General features: G+C 34.5%; 1 protein-coding gene across 18 annotated transcripts in view; it reads right to left on the bottom strand.

Moving 5' to 3' along the window:
* The window catches only part of CAMK2D (calcium/calmodulin dependent protein kinase II delta), a 301,491-nt gene that overhangs the window by 196,531 nt on the left and 89,283 nt on the right, over window positions 1-15,677 (bottom strand). For all 18 annotated transcript variants that reach the window (XM_038581789.1, XM_038581804.1, XM_038581805.1 and 15 more), the window contains exon 3: window positions 6,062-6,121. In XM_038581789.1, coding sequence (XP_038437717.1) covers window positions 6,062-6,121 — 60 coding nt within the window. The remainder of the gene's footprint in view (window positions 1-6,061; window positions 6,122-15,677) is intronic.

Here is a 15,677-nt window from a genome sequence, read left to right as displayed (position 1 = left end):
GTCCTTTATTTGTAACAGAAGAGCCATTTTTTTTCCTCTACAGTTTCATTTAAAATCCAACTATTCTAATATAACTCAGGGAAATTTCCATTTAATTTATATACAGAAAATATAATTTACAAAGAAATAAAAAAATGGCCTCATAGCCAAACTCACAATTAAAAGAGTTTAAAATGTCATATCAATTAATTTTATAACTATATTTCATCTTTCTACTACATAGTTTGTTTACTTAAGATAATGACGAATTTAGCTTTCAACTAAGAATTACAAAGGGTACATCACTGATACCATTATTAGATGAACAAAAGAAAAACCAGCAATAGATAATTAGAAATACTGAAAATAATTATTTGACAGGAAAACATTATTTCTGTGCTGTTTCTCATTTGTTAAGAGAGAGTATTCTTCTGCAGACAGTAACATATTCTGAGACGTAATTTAGCCTTCACACCAAATAATCAAGATAAAGAGGTGAGATTTAATCAAATAAAAGGTGAACATAAAACAAGAGTACCTTGCTTTTTCAGTACTTAATTGTGTTAAATTACCTTTTATCTGTTGAAAAGTCAGTAGAGCAAGCTGTTTAGCCATAAAAAATTACTTATTCTTGTATAATTATAGACTGTTATGAATATTAGGCATAACTGCCAATAACGAGGGAGGTCATAAAAACTTTATCATTTTCTTTCAATGTTGTTTAATTTCTCATCACATTGAAAAAGACTTGAGTGTCATTCATAAAATCATTAACTTTGTTTTCTCAGCACACCAATTAACATTTACTCTGTATTAACACTGTTCTCCTTTTCCCTGTCTCTTCCAAAGGATTTAAAACTGAAATATTATAGCAATAGACATAAAAGGCAATTTATTCATTTGATAACCAACTACTGGGAATATTTAAGATACATATTTATTAAATGTAAGCTTGTACATACAATGTGATTAGAGCAGTTTCTTATACATTCTAGGAACCTGGAAGAGGACTACATGCAGAGTAGAACACAAAGGTAAAATATTGTTAAAAGCAAAACACGAACAAAAATGACTTAATTTTGTCTTGTGAAAATTAGAGGTATGATGTTTAACTTGAGGATTATTTGCAAAGAAGAGGGAGATCTGAGATTGAGGTTAAAATACTAGTTTTAGAGTATGACACCATGCCTCCTAAGGTTAGTGAAAATGAAAAACACTACATGCAAGGTGAAGTAATAAACAGGTTGTGCATTTTTAATCCCTTTTGAGATCTGCGTGTGACCTTGGCCATTACCTCCCTACTGAAATCTCCAAACTCCCATCTGCAGAATCTAGGCTGGATTTAGATAATTCCTAAAGGCTCTTCCAGTTTTATACTTAGGAAAAGGAAAATGTTTAAATCCTAGATGCAATAAATTATCACTCATGGGCATGGAAAATCTGCTTCTATAGAATGTAAAGTCTTTATATATTTTCTATTCTCTACTTCTCAGCATATGTAATTTTACATATTATAGATGTCAAATTAAAAACCTGTTCACTGTATCTTTATGAAATACGTGATTCCATACCAGAGTAGAGAGGTATTACTTATGCTCTCCAAAACTTACAAAGTTTTCTTGTATTAGTATTAGAAGTTTCTAATTTAAATATTTTTTTCCCATATATGGGGGAGGGTTGAGTTGAAGCAAAAACAACTTCAAAATTCTCCTTGAAAGGGAATATGATTACCTTTTCAATCTTGTTGCTGCGAGTCAGGTTCCCTCAAACATCGGTACCTCTTTACAGAAATATCAAGAATTTAGGCTTGACAACATCACTAAAGAATTGTGACTTTGGAGAAGTCATACAGATACAGAAAATTTTAGTTTCCTCAATTATTAAAAAATAAGTTTGTACTAGATAACTGTAAGATCTTGGTTATTGCAATATTATGATTTTCTGATTATGTAATATATGTGTAAGCAAACAGTTGAGTAAATTATTATGGGGCATTACTTATACAATATACTACCTAACTGATCGTTTAATAATGTCTGGTAGCTTTTTCCTGAGAGATATATACTCAACAGTGGAAAAACATTTCAGAAACATGTATTATTCATATATATATATATATACACATTTGTGTGTTTATTTACATTAAGTAATGTCCAAAGTTTATTAACTCCTCACCAAAAAGAAGCACTATCTAGTTCTCCCTAATAATTCTCAGAAGGAAATAAAATGGTAAATATTTTCTCTGCTTTACAAAGAGAGCAACTAGACATTAATGAGCAAATGGGATATGCTTCAGCAGTTCATTGAACAGACTCCGTGTCAGAGGCGGAATAAAGTGGGGTTCACGGAGTCTATAGACTTTTCCATTAATACTGTGTCTTTAATTTTCTATTACAGCTTATACAATGTAGGAGTGGATATGTTTATGTGTTTTGGGGCAGTGGCTGAGAAAACTGATAGGAAATGATAATCATTAAGATATGATGTGGTCTCAGAACAGTTACTCATTGTACTACAGGTCCCAGGGCACTGGTACAGACTAGATTCTTTTTCTTTATTTTTTATTTTTTTATTTTTTTTATTTTTAAAGGCCACATAGCCCTTCCTTTGGCTCTCTAGCTACTGGGATTCATTGAGCCGTATCACTAAAGGCTTACCTTACAAAGGAGGTATTGATCTTCTACAAATAAAAATGTTCCCTTACACTTTCAGAAAACCATCTCGCTCTTTCTAAAGTCTACACAAAGTGTAGATTCAGGTCTTTAGAGAATGGGTATAGCCCAGCCTCAAAATGTATCATCCCGCCAACTGAAAAGTTCTATCAAATATTGATTTCCTTACAAATAAAGACTAAGTGGGTACCTTCTCACTTGGGAACCCAGAGGAGTCAGGTCTAAGTTCCTGATAGCTTTCCCTTTCCCCTTGCTGGCCCATTGTTCTCAGATTCACCTACTTGCAGTGAGTGAGTGTGCTGCCTGATTTAGCTTCCCCTTACTACTTTGAGTTATTTGGACTTTGCCACAGGTTTCAATAAGTTCCCCAGTAATAATGCTTATCAAAGGTCAAGTACAAAAACAATGGAAATAGAAAATAATTTTGAGAACAATTTGGCTATTACCTCAAGTATTTCATTTTGCTACCTCCAAGGTATTTTCCCTTCACTTGGTAGATATGCTAACATATAGCTTACACTATTTGATTTACCATAGACCTGTTTAGACCTCAAGAGAAAATAAGCCCATTTTATTAAAATAAAGGATGAACAATTAAAAAACAAGCTAATTTACAAAAGCTTGAGGCAAGACGTTCTCTCCAAATTGCTTCAACACTTTCAAATAAGGTTAGTGGTAATCTTTCCAGTTTGGGACTCAAACAAGATTGTTTGGCTACATACTCTGAAGACAGAGCAAAGATGGAGCTACTTAGGAAGCTGCCTGCATGGCAGTTTGTTGAGCAAAAGATGCATGGTACTTTTTGTGAACTACCAAAGCACACAGGAAAGAGGTCAACCTGAATCTATTTGAATTTTTGCCAAAAAGATGGGAGCCAAGGGCAATATATATAAACACTGGACTCTAATGAACTAATGGAGTACTATTATCTCTGATTGTGCTCATGTAACTATAATCCATTTTATACACGGTAGGCACAACAAATCAGATGACGACACTCTTGCTTATGATCCTTCTATTGGCTTCCATTGTACTTAGAATAAGTCCTAAACACTATAACCTGATTTCCAAGGCCCTCCATGGTCAGGCATCTACCTATCCCTCTTACCCATCTCAGGTCAGTCTCTCTCTTTCTCTCTCATGGTAGGCTACACAGTGATCTTCTGACTCTTCCCCTAACAGGGAAAGCTTACTCTGACTGTAACTCTTTCTCCCTGAACTTTTTCATGATGGATTCTTATCTTTTAGAGATCAATTTAAATGTGACCCCTGCATATCTTGCCTGACAAGCCTAATGTAGCAACAAAGACTGTCCCCTTGACTAAAATTAGTCAGGCTCCTTTCAGTCTTCTTTTTAACCAGACCTTGTATTGGACTCTATACTCAATCTGCCTATACTAGTCTTAGCAAAGAATCCTACCAAGCCATCCTTCCATCTTTGATATGTGATCACCCACAACACCTGATCAAGTTCTTCATCCCTAACTCTTGATGTCTAAGCTTTGGCCTTCCTTTAATAAGAATTTCATTGGTAGTTTAATAAGTTCAGTAACAATTCCCCTACGTGTGATACCTCCTCTCAGCAATTTTCAATTCACTGACCCCTTCATTCTGTTCTTTGGCTATAAATCCCTGGTTGTCTTTGCTATATTTGGAACTGAGCTCAGCTCTTTCCCCTAATGAAATAATATTGAATAAAATCTGTCTATTGACTTTAATGAGTGGCTGATTCTGTTTCTCTGGATCTCAGAATTCAAGAACCTGGAATTTCTATCATTGCTTTGGTACTTCTGAAATCTTGAAAGATGAATAAAACTTCAAGTGAGGAGACCAAGGAGCCATGGAACTTGATGCTATGGACTACTGAAAAAAAATTTATGTAGTGTCAAGAGTGTGTTAATGGTGCTTTCTAGGTCAGAAAACTTTAGAACTTTCCCCACTGTACAACTTCCCCTTTGTTACTAAGGTTATTCTGCATGGAGTTTCAAAATGAAAATTGTTCTTGTTTTAGTTTGAGTGTCTTTAGAATGTCTGACTTTGGTGTCCTAGAGGAAATGAGGACAGTTAGTTTCAATATCTACAAAAACTGAGTTTCACAGAAAGATCTTGATTAAAAACAAAACAAATAACAACTCTTCTTCAGAAGAATAATAAGTGAACCAAACAAAAATTTCATTTTATCTTAAACCTGAGTAAGAATAGTGCTCTTTGAACTATAGTAGGTCATACTGTGTAATTTCTCATTAGCCAATATTATGCACTGAATTGTGTCTCTCCAAAATTTGTGTCTCAACCCCAGGGCCTCATAAAGTTACTGTATTTGAAGATAAAGTCTTTGAAAGGACATTTAAGTTAAAATGAGGTCATCAGGACCCTAATTCAATATGATGGTGCTCTTAAAAGAAGAAAAAATTACAACAGAGACAAGACCAGTTGAAGACACAGGGGGAAGACACCTATCTACAACATAAGGATAGAGGTCTCAGAAGAAACAAACCCTGTTAACACTTAACACCTTAATCTCAGATTTCTTGCTTACAGAATTGTGAGATAGTAAATTTCTCTGTTAAAGCCATCTAATCTGTTATATGTTGTTATGGCAGCCCTAGCAAAAAAAAAAAAAAAAAAAAAAATACAACAGCCAACTAAGAAATGCCAAAGACTGTCATCAGGGTAAAAACATTTATAAAGAGGTAGATTTACATTTCAGAGTTGTTTGGTTTTCTCTCCAACCAGAAGGATATTAGACAGCTGCTAGTTTGTTAATACTTCAGATTTACTTGGTGGTATCCGTTCATTGGTTTAAGAACCTAAGAAGTATGCAGGATACTAGAAACTTCAAGTCAGGAATAGAAACTGACTAGAAACTTCAAGTCAGGAATAGAAACTGAATGGTCTCACCATTCATAAAAATAGAAGAACTATAAACCTTCTTAGTGAATGATTTTGCAATTCTACTGCATTATCCTTCCTTCTTTCACAACTTCCACATCATAAATAATTTGGCTGACAATAAAACAGGGCTGGGAAAGCAATATTTATCTAAAATAATCAAAACTATTGTCACAGAATCATGTTCTTGGCTCTTCTCGTTTTGTTTTTGTTCTTTTTCTTTCCTTTGTTTCTTCTGTTTTTCTTATATTCATCATTTTTTTTATTTTGAACATTATCATGCTATTTATAATTCATGGGAGATAATATTCTAAAATAACTGTACTAGCTTTTGGAAGAGAAGCAATGTCTAGATTACTAAAATAACATTTTTATTGTGGTTAAAAAACACATAACATAAACTTTAACATTCAAAATGAATTATTGAAAACTACATATGAAACCAAAGATGTATACTACATGTAAAGCTAACTGAATTTAAATTGAAAAAAAAACATACGTTGAAAAGATTTCCTTACCAATATTGGGGTGCTTCAAAAGACGGCAGATTCTAGCTTCTCTTTCCAGTTTCTGATGATCTGTTTAAAAATATAAATCACAAGTCTTAGCAAAAAAGATTTAAAGATAATAAATGACATATTAAAATGATATAAAGCCTTTACATTTACATATCCTTTGATCTCTTTTTAAAAAATGATAATTTGCAATTAGGTGAACATAATATAGCTTAGCAACCAAATTTTCCTTTTTTCCTTAGCTTGATGCTTGACAGAGATACAGAATACAGCTGAATTTTGACAGGGCTGGAGAAAACAGTGAAAAATGTCACAAAACAACAGTATTCTTTCTTTACCTTAAGTATATATTATTACAACAACTTAAATAACCCAAATACACATACACATTTAAGCAGAGGATGCCTATCCGGAATTTGGAATGCCATAGAAACACTGCTAAGTAGGGTTACAGTTTGCCCCTAATGAAGAAATATTTCCTGTCCCGTCATATTTTCTATCAACCACTTTTCATACAATTGTTGGTCCAACTCCCTAAGTTTATGATGTTCTTTCTTATATCCGAGACTTCTAAAAATCCCACATTGCTTGCTCACTTTCACCCTTCTACATTTCCCTACTCATTTCTTTGAAGAGGCATGGCCACTGTAAACTTGCCTTTTAAGAACTGATACTCTCCTCTGGTTTCTTTGTGGTGGTTCATATGCACATATTTATAACCAAAATCACTGGCCAAAGCACAAAATAAGTGTCAAAAAGAGGCAAGAAGAGAGAAGAAACACATGCTGCCAATCAGGACAGCACTACAAAGTGGTCATTAGTTGAAAGCCTTATATAGCTATCTGACTTAAAACTTACAGTAATCCTCTGGGAATAGGCATTACTATATCCATATTTTAAAATATAAAAACTAAGGCATAAAGGCATTAAAGATTAATGGTGTCTACTAAATCAGCTCTCATTAACTAGAGTTATGAAATAGCCTTAAAAGAAAGAGGGAACACATATCTAACTACTTACACACAGTCTATACCAATGGTCCTCAAACTCTGTGGTCTTACAACCCCTTGTTATTCTTAAAAATTATCGAGGATCCCAAAAAGTTTTGTTCATATTGATTAGATCTAATCATGCTTGCTCTATGAGAAACAAAACTAAGAAAAATGTTAAACATATATTAATTCATTTTAAAACAATAATGAACCCATTATATTAACATAACCGTTGCATTTAATTTTTAAACTTTTTATTTGGAAATAACTAAAACTTACAGAAAATTTGAAGAACAGTACTAAAAACACATATACCAGATTACCCAGATACATCTATTATTAATATTTTACCCCTTAAAAAATCATTTATGGGGACCCCTGGGTGGCTCAGCGGTTTAGCGCCTGCCTTCAGCTCAGGGCATGATCCTGGAGTCCCAGGATCGAGTCCCACATCAGGCTCCCTCCATGGAGCCTGCTTCTCCCTCTGCCTGTGTCTCTGCCTCTCTTTATCTCATGAATAAATACATAAATATTTTTTTAAAAATCAATTATATATACATATCCATGCTCTATGTATATATACATGTCTGTGTATGTATATACACATTTGCTAAGATTTTATTTTATTCATTCATGAGAAACACAGAGAAAGAGAGGCAGAGACACAGGCAGAGGGAGAAGTAGGCTCCCTGTGAGGAGCCCGATGTGGGACTCGATCCCAGGACCCTGGGATCATGAGCCAAGGCTGATATTCAACCACTGAGCCATGCTAGTGCCCCATATACACGTATTTAATCAACACACAAATATATAAATATACATGTTTATATTTATATCTAACTTTTTTCTGAACTATTTGAAGGTAAGTTACAAACATGAAGGCCCTTTTTACCTCTAAAATTTCAGTATATATTACCTAAGAACTAAAATACTCTCTTACAATCACTGCATAGTGATCAACTTCAGCAAATGCCACACTGAAACAATACTTTACCATCCATACTCTAATTTTCTCCATTTAACTCAATCATGCCCTTTATAGGATTTTTTTCCCTCCAGTGCAGGATCTGGCCGAGGTTCAGATATGGCACTGAGTTATCATCTCTCTTTAGTTCCTTTACTCTGGAATATTTCCACAGTTTTTGTCTTTTATGACCTGACAGTTGTGAAGTATATCATCATTTCTATCTTCAAAAAGAATTATTTTCATTTTGGTATTGTCAACTGCCAATCATGGTTTGATTTAGACTATGCATTCTCAGCTAGAACATTATCCTCCTCTGGCTGTCACATATGGAGGTATATATTGTCCAACTGCTTCTCAAAAATGATAACTTTGAGCACCAGGTCAAGGAGCTGTTGAATTTCTCTGCTAAATATTACTTTTTGTTTCCTTTGTAACTAATAAAAATATGTGGTGAGACCTTATTACCAGGAAAACATCCTGCTCTTCATCAAAATTTCCCTGTAAATTTTGCATTCAGTGATGATTCCTGCCTGAACCAGTCTTTATGATAGTAGAAAAATGTTGATTTTCTAACGCTAGCAGAGTAACATATATTTCATGAAATATACGATCACTTAAAGTCAATGATTGTAAATAAGAATGTATAAGGACAGATAGTAGCTATACTTGCAATAAAAATAATGTAGTATTCAAAAAAAAAATGTAGTATTCATCTTATCGTTATGTTGTACACCTGAAACTACTATAACATCGTTTCAACTGTACTCAAAAAATGATTTTGAAGTGAAAAAAAAATTTAAAAAGAGTAGCACGGTTTTATATCTTTGGCAAATCTCTTTGATGTTTGCCTTAATTAGAATACAGCTGTATTCTCATGTTTGCTTCTATATTCTATCTACTGTAATATGTTGTTTTGGTTGAAGTAGATCAACCAAATCTGACCTCACAAGGATATGTAGTTGGAAAAAGAAAGAGCACTGTCACAGCCTTTTCAGATAATTGTGGTTATTGTTCTTTAATATCATCCCAAAATTCAACAAGTGATAGCTTCTTAAAGGTTAGTTGCCATGTGAAATCTGAAACTTTATTAATGTATTTTATGAACCATATCAATGAAGTCATGAACTTTAATGTTTAAATCAAATTAATTTTCAACATTAATATAATAAATGTTCTTTTTAATATAATAAAATTTTACTCTGCTACATTAAAATTCATTGCTCTTTCATATGCTTCTTTTACACCTAGGCATAACTTTATAATATGTCGAACCATTTGGAAAATATTGGTTAGTATGTTATGTAGTTCTTCTAAACATGGACACATTTCATTACATACATAAAAACAATACACCACTATTATCATCAGAACAATCTTTAAATTTGGGAATTTATCATGTTTCTCATGGGCAAATACAAATTTTCCAAATTCTAATTATTGTTTGAACCCTGAACTATGTTGTTGGCAATAAATGCTGTCAGTTGTTTTCCTTTAAGCAACAGGCTCACTTTGCTCATTTTTGAGAAAATGTCTCTCAGTAACCTAAGTCTGAATAATCATAGCTTGTTTTTCAGTTGTAATTCCAAGTAAAAATGGTGTTCCATGAAAGAGTATCTAGTTAAGCTTCCAACTCAATCAATCACAAAGTACTTTTCCTTGAGACAACCACTGTACCTAGGTATAGAGCAAAAGTGCTTTCTGCATTCTTCTCATTTAATCATGCAGAATGTTGCAAAGACAGGTGATCAAAGGTCAAGATTTAACTACAGTAATAATTTTAATTGGTTCATTAAGGTCAATCCTTAGTGAAGTTTTTTATTTAGTCTATAAGTGCAAAAATTACAGACTAATAGTATAGTCTGATGCCACTGCCTTGATTCATGCAAAGGTCCCAGGAATGAAATATCCACTATTTCTTTTGTATCATAGGTACAAACATCAACACACACACACACACACACACACACACAAAGCGTATGTCTTAGATTTAGATTTATTATGAAAACAGTTTTGACCTTGTAGATTCAGGGACTCCTAGGTCTACAGGCCACATTTTTGAGAACCACTGGTATATTCTAAAAAAACAAAACAAAACAAAAAACCTGCTTTATATTCTATTTTTCTTGCAATTTTGAAAAAATATTTTAAACATATTTTGCGTTTTAAGTAATCTCTATACTGAATGTGGGTATATAGTGTTGTTAGCTACTCAAACAGAAATAGTGTTTTATTTTTTTATTTTTTATTTTTTTATAAATTTTTATTTATTTATGATAGTCACAGAGAGAGAGAGAGAGAGAGAGAGGCAGAGACACAGGCAGAGGGAGAAGCAGGCTCCATGCACCGGGAGCCCGACGTGGGATTCGATCCCGGGTCTTCAGGATCGCGCCCTGGGCCAAAGGCAGGTGCCAAACTGCTGCACCACCCAGGGATCCCAGAAATAGTGTTTTAAAGAATCAGCTCAGGGCAGCCCGGGTGGCTCAGTGGTTTAGAGCCACCTTCAGCCCAGGGCCTGACCCTGGAGACCCAGGATAGAGTCCCACATCAGGCTCCCGGCATGGAACCTGCTTCTCCCTCTGCCTGTGTCTCTGCGCCTCTCTTTCTCCTCTCTGTGTGTCTCTCATGAATAAATAAATAAAATCTTAAAAAAAAAATCAGCTCAGCATTGGATTGGATCTAACAGTGTTATCTGTTATATCTGGATTACCAAATATGAAGACATGTTCTCTGGCTTTACCATTATCTAAAACTACAAGTGTCTCAAATAAATGTAAATCCTTCAAACTCCCTAGCTCTTTAACAGGTTGTCATCCTTAACACAAGCTACTTCTAGAATATTCTCATTTAGAAATATGCAAATAAACATAAAAAATTAAAGCTGATTTGAAACTGTGTCTAACACCATCTTAACTACTGCCAAGTGACATATGCAAAACATATGCTTACAGAAATTATAATTTTGTTGTGGAGACCGGGGTATGCAAATATATGCTATATCATGTTATATATATATTATGTATAATATGTTTAATATATACATCATCTGATACCTATATAATTAAACAAGATGACAAAAGATCTTTATTGACAATATGTGACATAGAGGTTTAGCTATAAAGATGAACATAATTACAGAATTTTATATAGCCTATTCTTACAGATTGAACTAGGTCTTATAAAATCTATATGTTGAGCTCCTAACCGTTACTATCTCAGAATGAGTATGTATGTGAACACAGAGTCTATAAAGGGATAATTAAGTTAAAATGAGGTCATTAGGGGAAGCCCTAATTCAACTGACTGGTGTCCTTTTAAAAAGAGTTTAGAACGGGCACACATTGAGGGAAGGTCATATAAAGCCACAGGGAGAAGAAACCTACAAGCCAAAGAGAGCCCTTGGAAAACCAACCCCACCGAAACTCTGATCTTGGACTTCTAGCCTCCAGAATTTGAAAAGATAAACTCTACTGTTTAACCGCCTAATTTGTATTACTTTCTTATGGCAGCTCTAACTAACAAATACACCAAAGTATTAGTTTTCTACTGCTATATAACGAATAGCCACAAATTTGGAAGCTTAAAATAACATACATTTATAATCTCACAGTTTCTGTGGATCAGGAACCTGAACATGGTTTAGCTGAGTCCTTTGCTTTAGGTTCTCTCAAAAGGCTGCAATGAATATATCAGCTAGGGCTGGGGTCGCATCTAAATACAAGGGAAGGATTGGTTTCCAAGTCCATATGGTTGGTGGAAGTATTCAGTACCTCAGAAGTTGTTGACCTGAGTGTCTTGGTTCCTAGCCAGCTCTTGGTTGGTTGGTTGTTGCCCTCACTTCTTTGCTCTGTGTCAACATAGCAAAGCGCTTCATCAAAGCCGCTAAGGTAAAGAATCTCTTACCAAAACAGAAGTCACTGTCTTATCCAGCTCAATCACAGAAAAGTGATATCCCATGACATCTGCCATAGTATTTGTTTAGAAGCAAGTCACTAAGATGGTCCACTTTTTTAATGGGGGGTATGTATACAAAGTATACAAGTGCAGTAATATCAGGAAGCAAAGGTCACTGGAGCTGTCTTAAGAGGTTGCTTTTCATGTCTAACTTCATAATAGTACTGATATCTTCATGAGCTTTTGCTTTACTTTTTCTTCCATACAGTCACATAACTTAGTGATCCCCTGTGACTCCTAAGGCATCCCACAGTTTCCTATTGGGGCATGTTTGGACAGTGATAGAACTAAAGCTTTCATTAAAATCAGAATTTAGAAATAATGGAAATGCTTCATATTCAACATCAAATGTACAACTTTCCTTTAGAGGGAGTAGGAAGGTGAAGAGGCCTATTAATACTAAAGGGACATTTCAGTATTTATCCTTCTCAAGAGATGATTAAATTTTGCATTAAAATTTCCTTTACTTTTAATTCAATCAGCAACTAAAAATCATACATTCCTACCTCATCATTCCCAGGTCTCACAACTGTAATGGTAAGAGGCAAAGAGATTATAAGAGACAAGACATCCATAATACTGTTTATCATCATCTGAAGATTTTCTTTTATTATCCACACACCTTGAAGCTACTGTAGAACCAGATTCATTTATCATTTAATATTAAAGTATTCAAATTGTAATAGTTTGACTTTTTTCTTCCTTTGAAACTCAAGTCCACTGTTCTATGGATAAAATAATAACCCTTCAGGCTTTAATATTGTCAAGTCTGAAAAGACACATGCTGTTAGCAATGGATAGTTGAAGATCCACCATACAAACAATGCACAAATAAATAAATCATCATTCAGTTTTGACATGGAAAGGTAGAGAATGGTACTACCCAGTACAAAGACCTCAGTATTTTAAAATTTTCTGAATTGTGAGAAAATGTAGTCACACTTCTTCCCAGCTTTAGGATACTTTTAGATACTTTTTAAATTTAATAAGTTATTTATTTCAAATGGGGAGGTAAATGTGATTTCAAACCTACTGAAGTAAATCCTTCACTCCTGTTCCAATCAAAATTTAATCTTTATGGAGAATAACTGATCACAAATGGAAATTAAAGGGCTAGCCCTGAATCACTTTCACAGAGCAATAGGAGTATCACTAAATCTACATAAAACAACAATTTATTTATCCAGCAACACCAGCCAATGAACTTTCTTTCATCTAGTAAATTTCAAAAGTTAACTACCTTCCCCACCACAAATGACAAACAACTTAAAATGTCAACCTCTTGGGGATCTCTGGGTGGCTCAGCGGTTTGGTGCCTGCCTTTGGCCCAGGGCGTGGTCCTGGGGACCTGGGATCAAGTCCCACATCGGGCTCCCTGCATGGAGTCTGCTTCTCCCTCTGCCTGTGTCTCTGACTCTCTCTCTCTCTCTCTCATGAATAAATAAATAAAATCTTTTTTTTAAAAAAATCAACCCTCTTGAGGGTAAATCTAATAATCACTGCTTTTTAAATAAATGATACATAAAATAATTTAACCTTTTTTGACACCATTGATGTTAGTAATGACTAACATCATTATTACTCTGCTATAATCCAGTGAAGCCTGAAAAAGCTACTGAGGTGTAGAAGCCCACAGGGTACTTCCCTGTGTTCAGTCTGCTCTCTGCACCTCAATGTGGAATCATCTTGTCAGCACAGGCAATGCCATGGGATGGTCTGGGCTGGAGGAGAGAGGTGGCTGTCTTAACTGGTCACTTCCCACCTCTTCCACCAAACACACATGAGTGTAAACATACAACCTAAGGAGGACATGAATTTGCCACACCCAAGAGGGTTAAATTCTTTTAGTTACCCCTCCCCATAAACAGATTCCCACCCACAAAACAATCTTACATAGCAGTTAGAAGTCACTCCTCATGTCCACGAAAATAGGTTTAAAATCCAACTCCATCCAACATTAATGTTTGTTCTGCCGACCTTCTGGCTTGCCAGATCAAGCTGCTCTTATCTTTCCTGCCCCTATCTCCTTGGTTGTTCCTTAGCCCAGTGCACCAGTTTGAGATCAATGCCTTAGATCAGTTTATTTCTCAGGGCAGGTTAATCCTGCTTTCCTGGTTTCTTCCATAACTAACCCAACTTGATTCTTAACTTTGTCACATTTGTTTGGTTTCTAAGAAACTACACTCTCAAGTAAGAGACACCCTTACTCCCCATTTAGAACCACACCTGCCTGGCTGTCCATTTTCAGAAGAGGGAAGATTAGACAAAATGGACCTAAACTATTTTAAGTCTTCTATTTTGCATCTGTTTATTATACATTTCTATATCTTCCCTTTTTTTTTTTTTTACTGTCAGCTCTTACTGCTGTATCTCCAGTACACTAAACAATTTCAGGTACACATAACAGGCATTAAATAAATCTCTGTCAAATGAAGAAATTGAAGACAACTGCCCCTTCATTTCAAAACTGCTATGAACTAAGAATAGAGGATAACAAGGATAAAAAATATAAACTAATTACAAATAACCAGGCAGTGAGAACCTGAAGAGATGTTTTCTGAATAAAAGGTACAATCCTCAGGGCACAGATTCTGGAGCACTATAATGCGGCTACTCAGAGACCTTATTCCTAAAGATTTTTAAAATTGTATTCTGAATACATTTTTCTTGTTTGAGAAACTACTTCAAGCTAAATGAGGCATTCCTTAGGTAGGAATATAGATTCTGTCCATTTAAGTAGGTCACACTTAAAACCACACTGTAAGTTAGAAAGAGCTATTTAAAGGGGCCACTTCATTACAAAGCTCAGTATGATATATATATGGATTTAAAGCAGTCATATTAAGTTTTTTTAATTCGTAATTAAATATTATCTTTCATCTTATCCTTTTAAACTAGGCTTAATCCATATCATAGATTTTATTTTCTTTTAACTCTTTGACCTAGATTCTTTCTGACATTAGGGACTGGTCATGTCCCGTTATTTTCTATTGCCAGTAATATCCTGGATAAATTGGTAAGATTCTATAACTATATAGGATGATGTTCTTTCTTTCCTGGTAGAGTAGAATTAGATACATGAACTAAAAGTTCATATATCTTAAGAGTGAAGTCTTTTGAAAGCTTTTTTTTTTTTTTTTCTGTGTGGGAAGCTCATGCAAATGTTAAATTCTGAATGTCAGTCAAACTTTCATTCTTTATGGAATGGTTTACAATTTTTGTGATAAACCTTTTTTTCCCCTGATTTTTTTAAAACATCTATCACACAGGGGATAAACCAGTCCTCTCCATTTTACCTTCTTTCTGCAGTTTCACCTGTGGAGGAAGATGGCACTGGCCACAGGTGCCAGAGAAATAAAAGGCCTATAATGAAAGCTCCTGATTTTGTAGAACTCTAGACACAGAAACAACCCAGAAGGATAGAAAGACCTCAGGTTTCAGAGTAAAACAGTCAAGAGTTGTTATCTGGTTCTACCACTTACAAGTAGCTGCGTATCAAAGTTCCTTGACTGCTCAAAAGATTCATCTATAAAAGGAGCATAAAATATCTAGCACCAGGCAGCATATCTGGAAGAAAGTAGGTACTCAACAAATTATGGTATCATCATCATTATTTTTATTATTCTTAGAAATCCGTAACTCTAAGAAACCAAAATTCTTAACAGATGCTATTAATTTCATCAAGTATTAATCATTTTGTATGTACTCT

Source organism: Canis lupus, chromosome 32, assembly GCF_011100685.1.
Source record: "Canis lupus familiaris isolate Mischka breed German Shepherd chromosome 32, alternate assembly UU_Cfam_GSD_1.0, whole genome shotgun sequence".
In the NCBI taxonomy this organism is placed as follows: Eukaryota; Metazoa; Chordata; class Mammalia; order Carnivora; family Canidae; genus Canis; species Canis lupus.
This window is presented reverse-complemented; position numbering and strand designations above follow the sequence as displayed.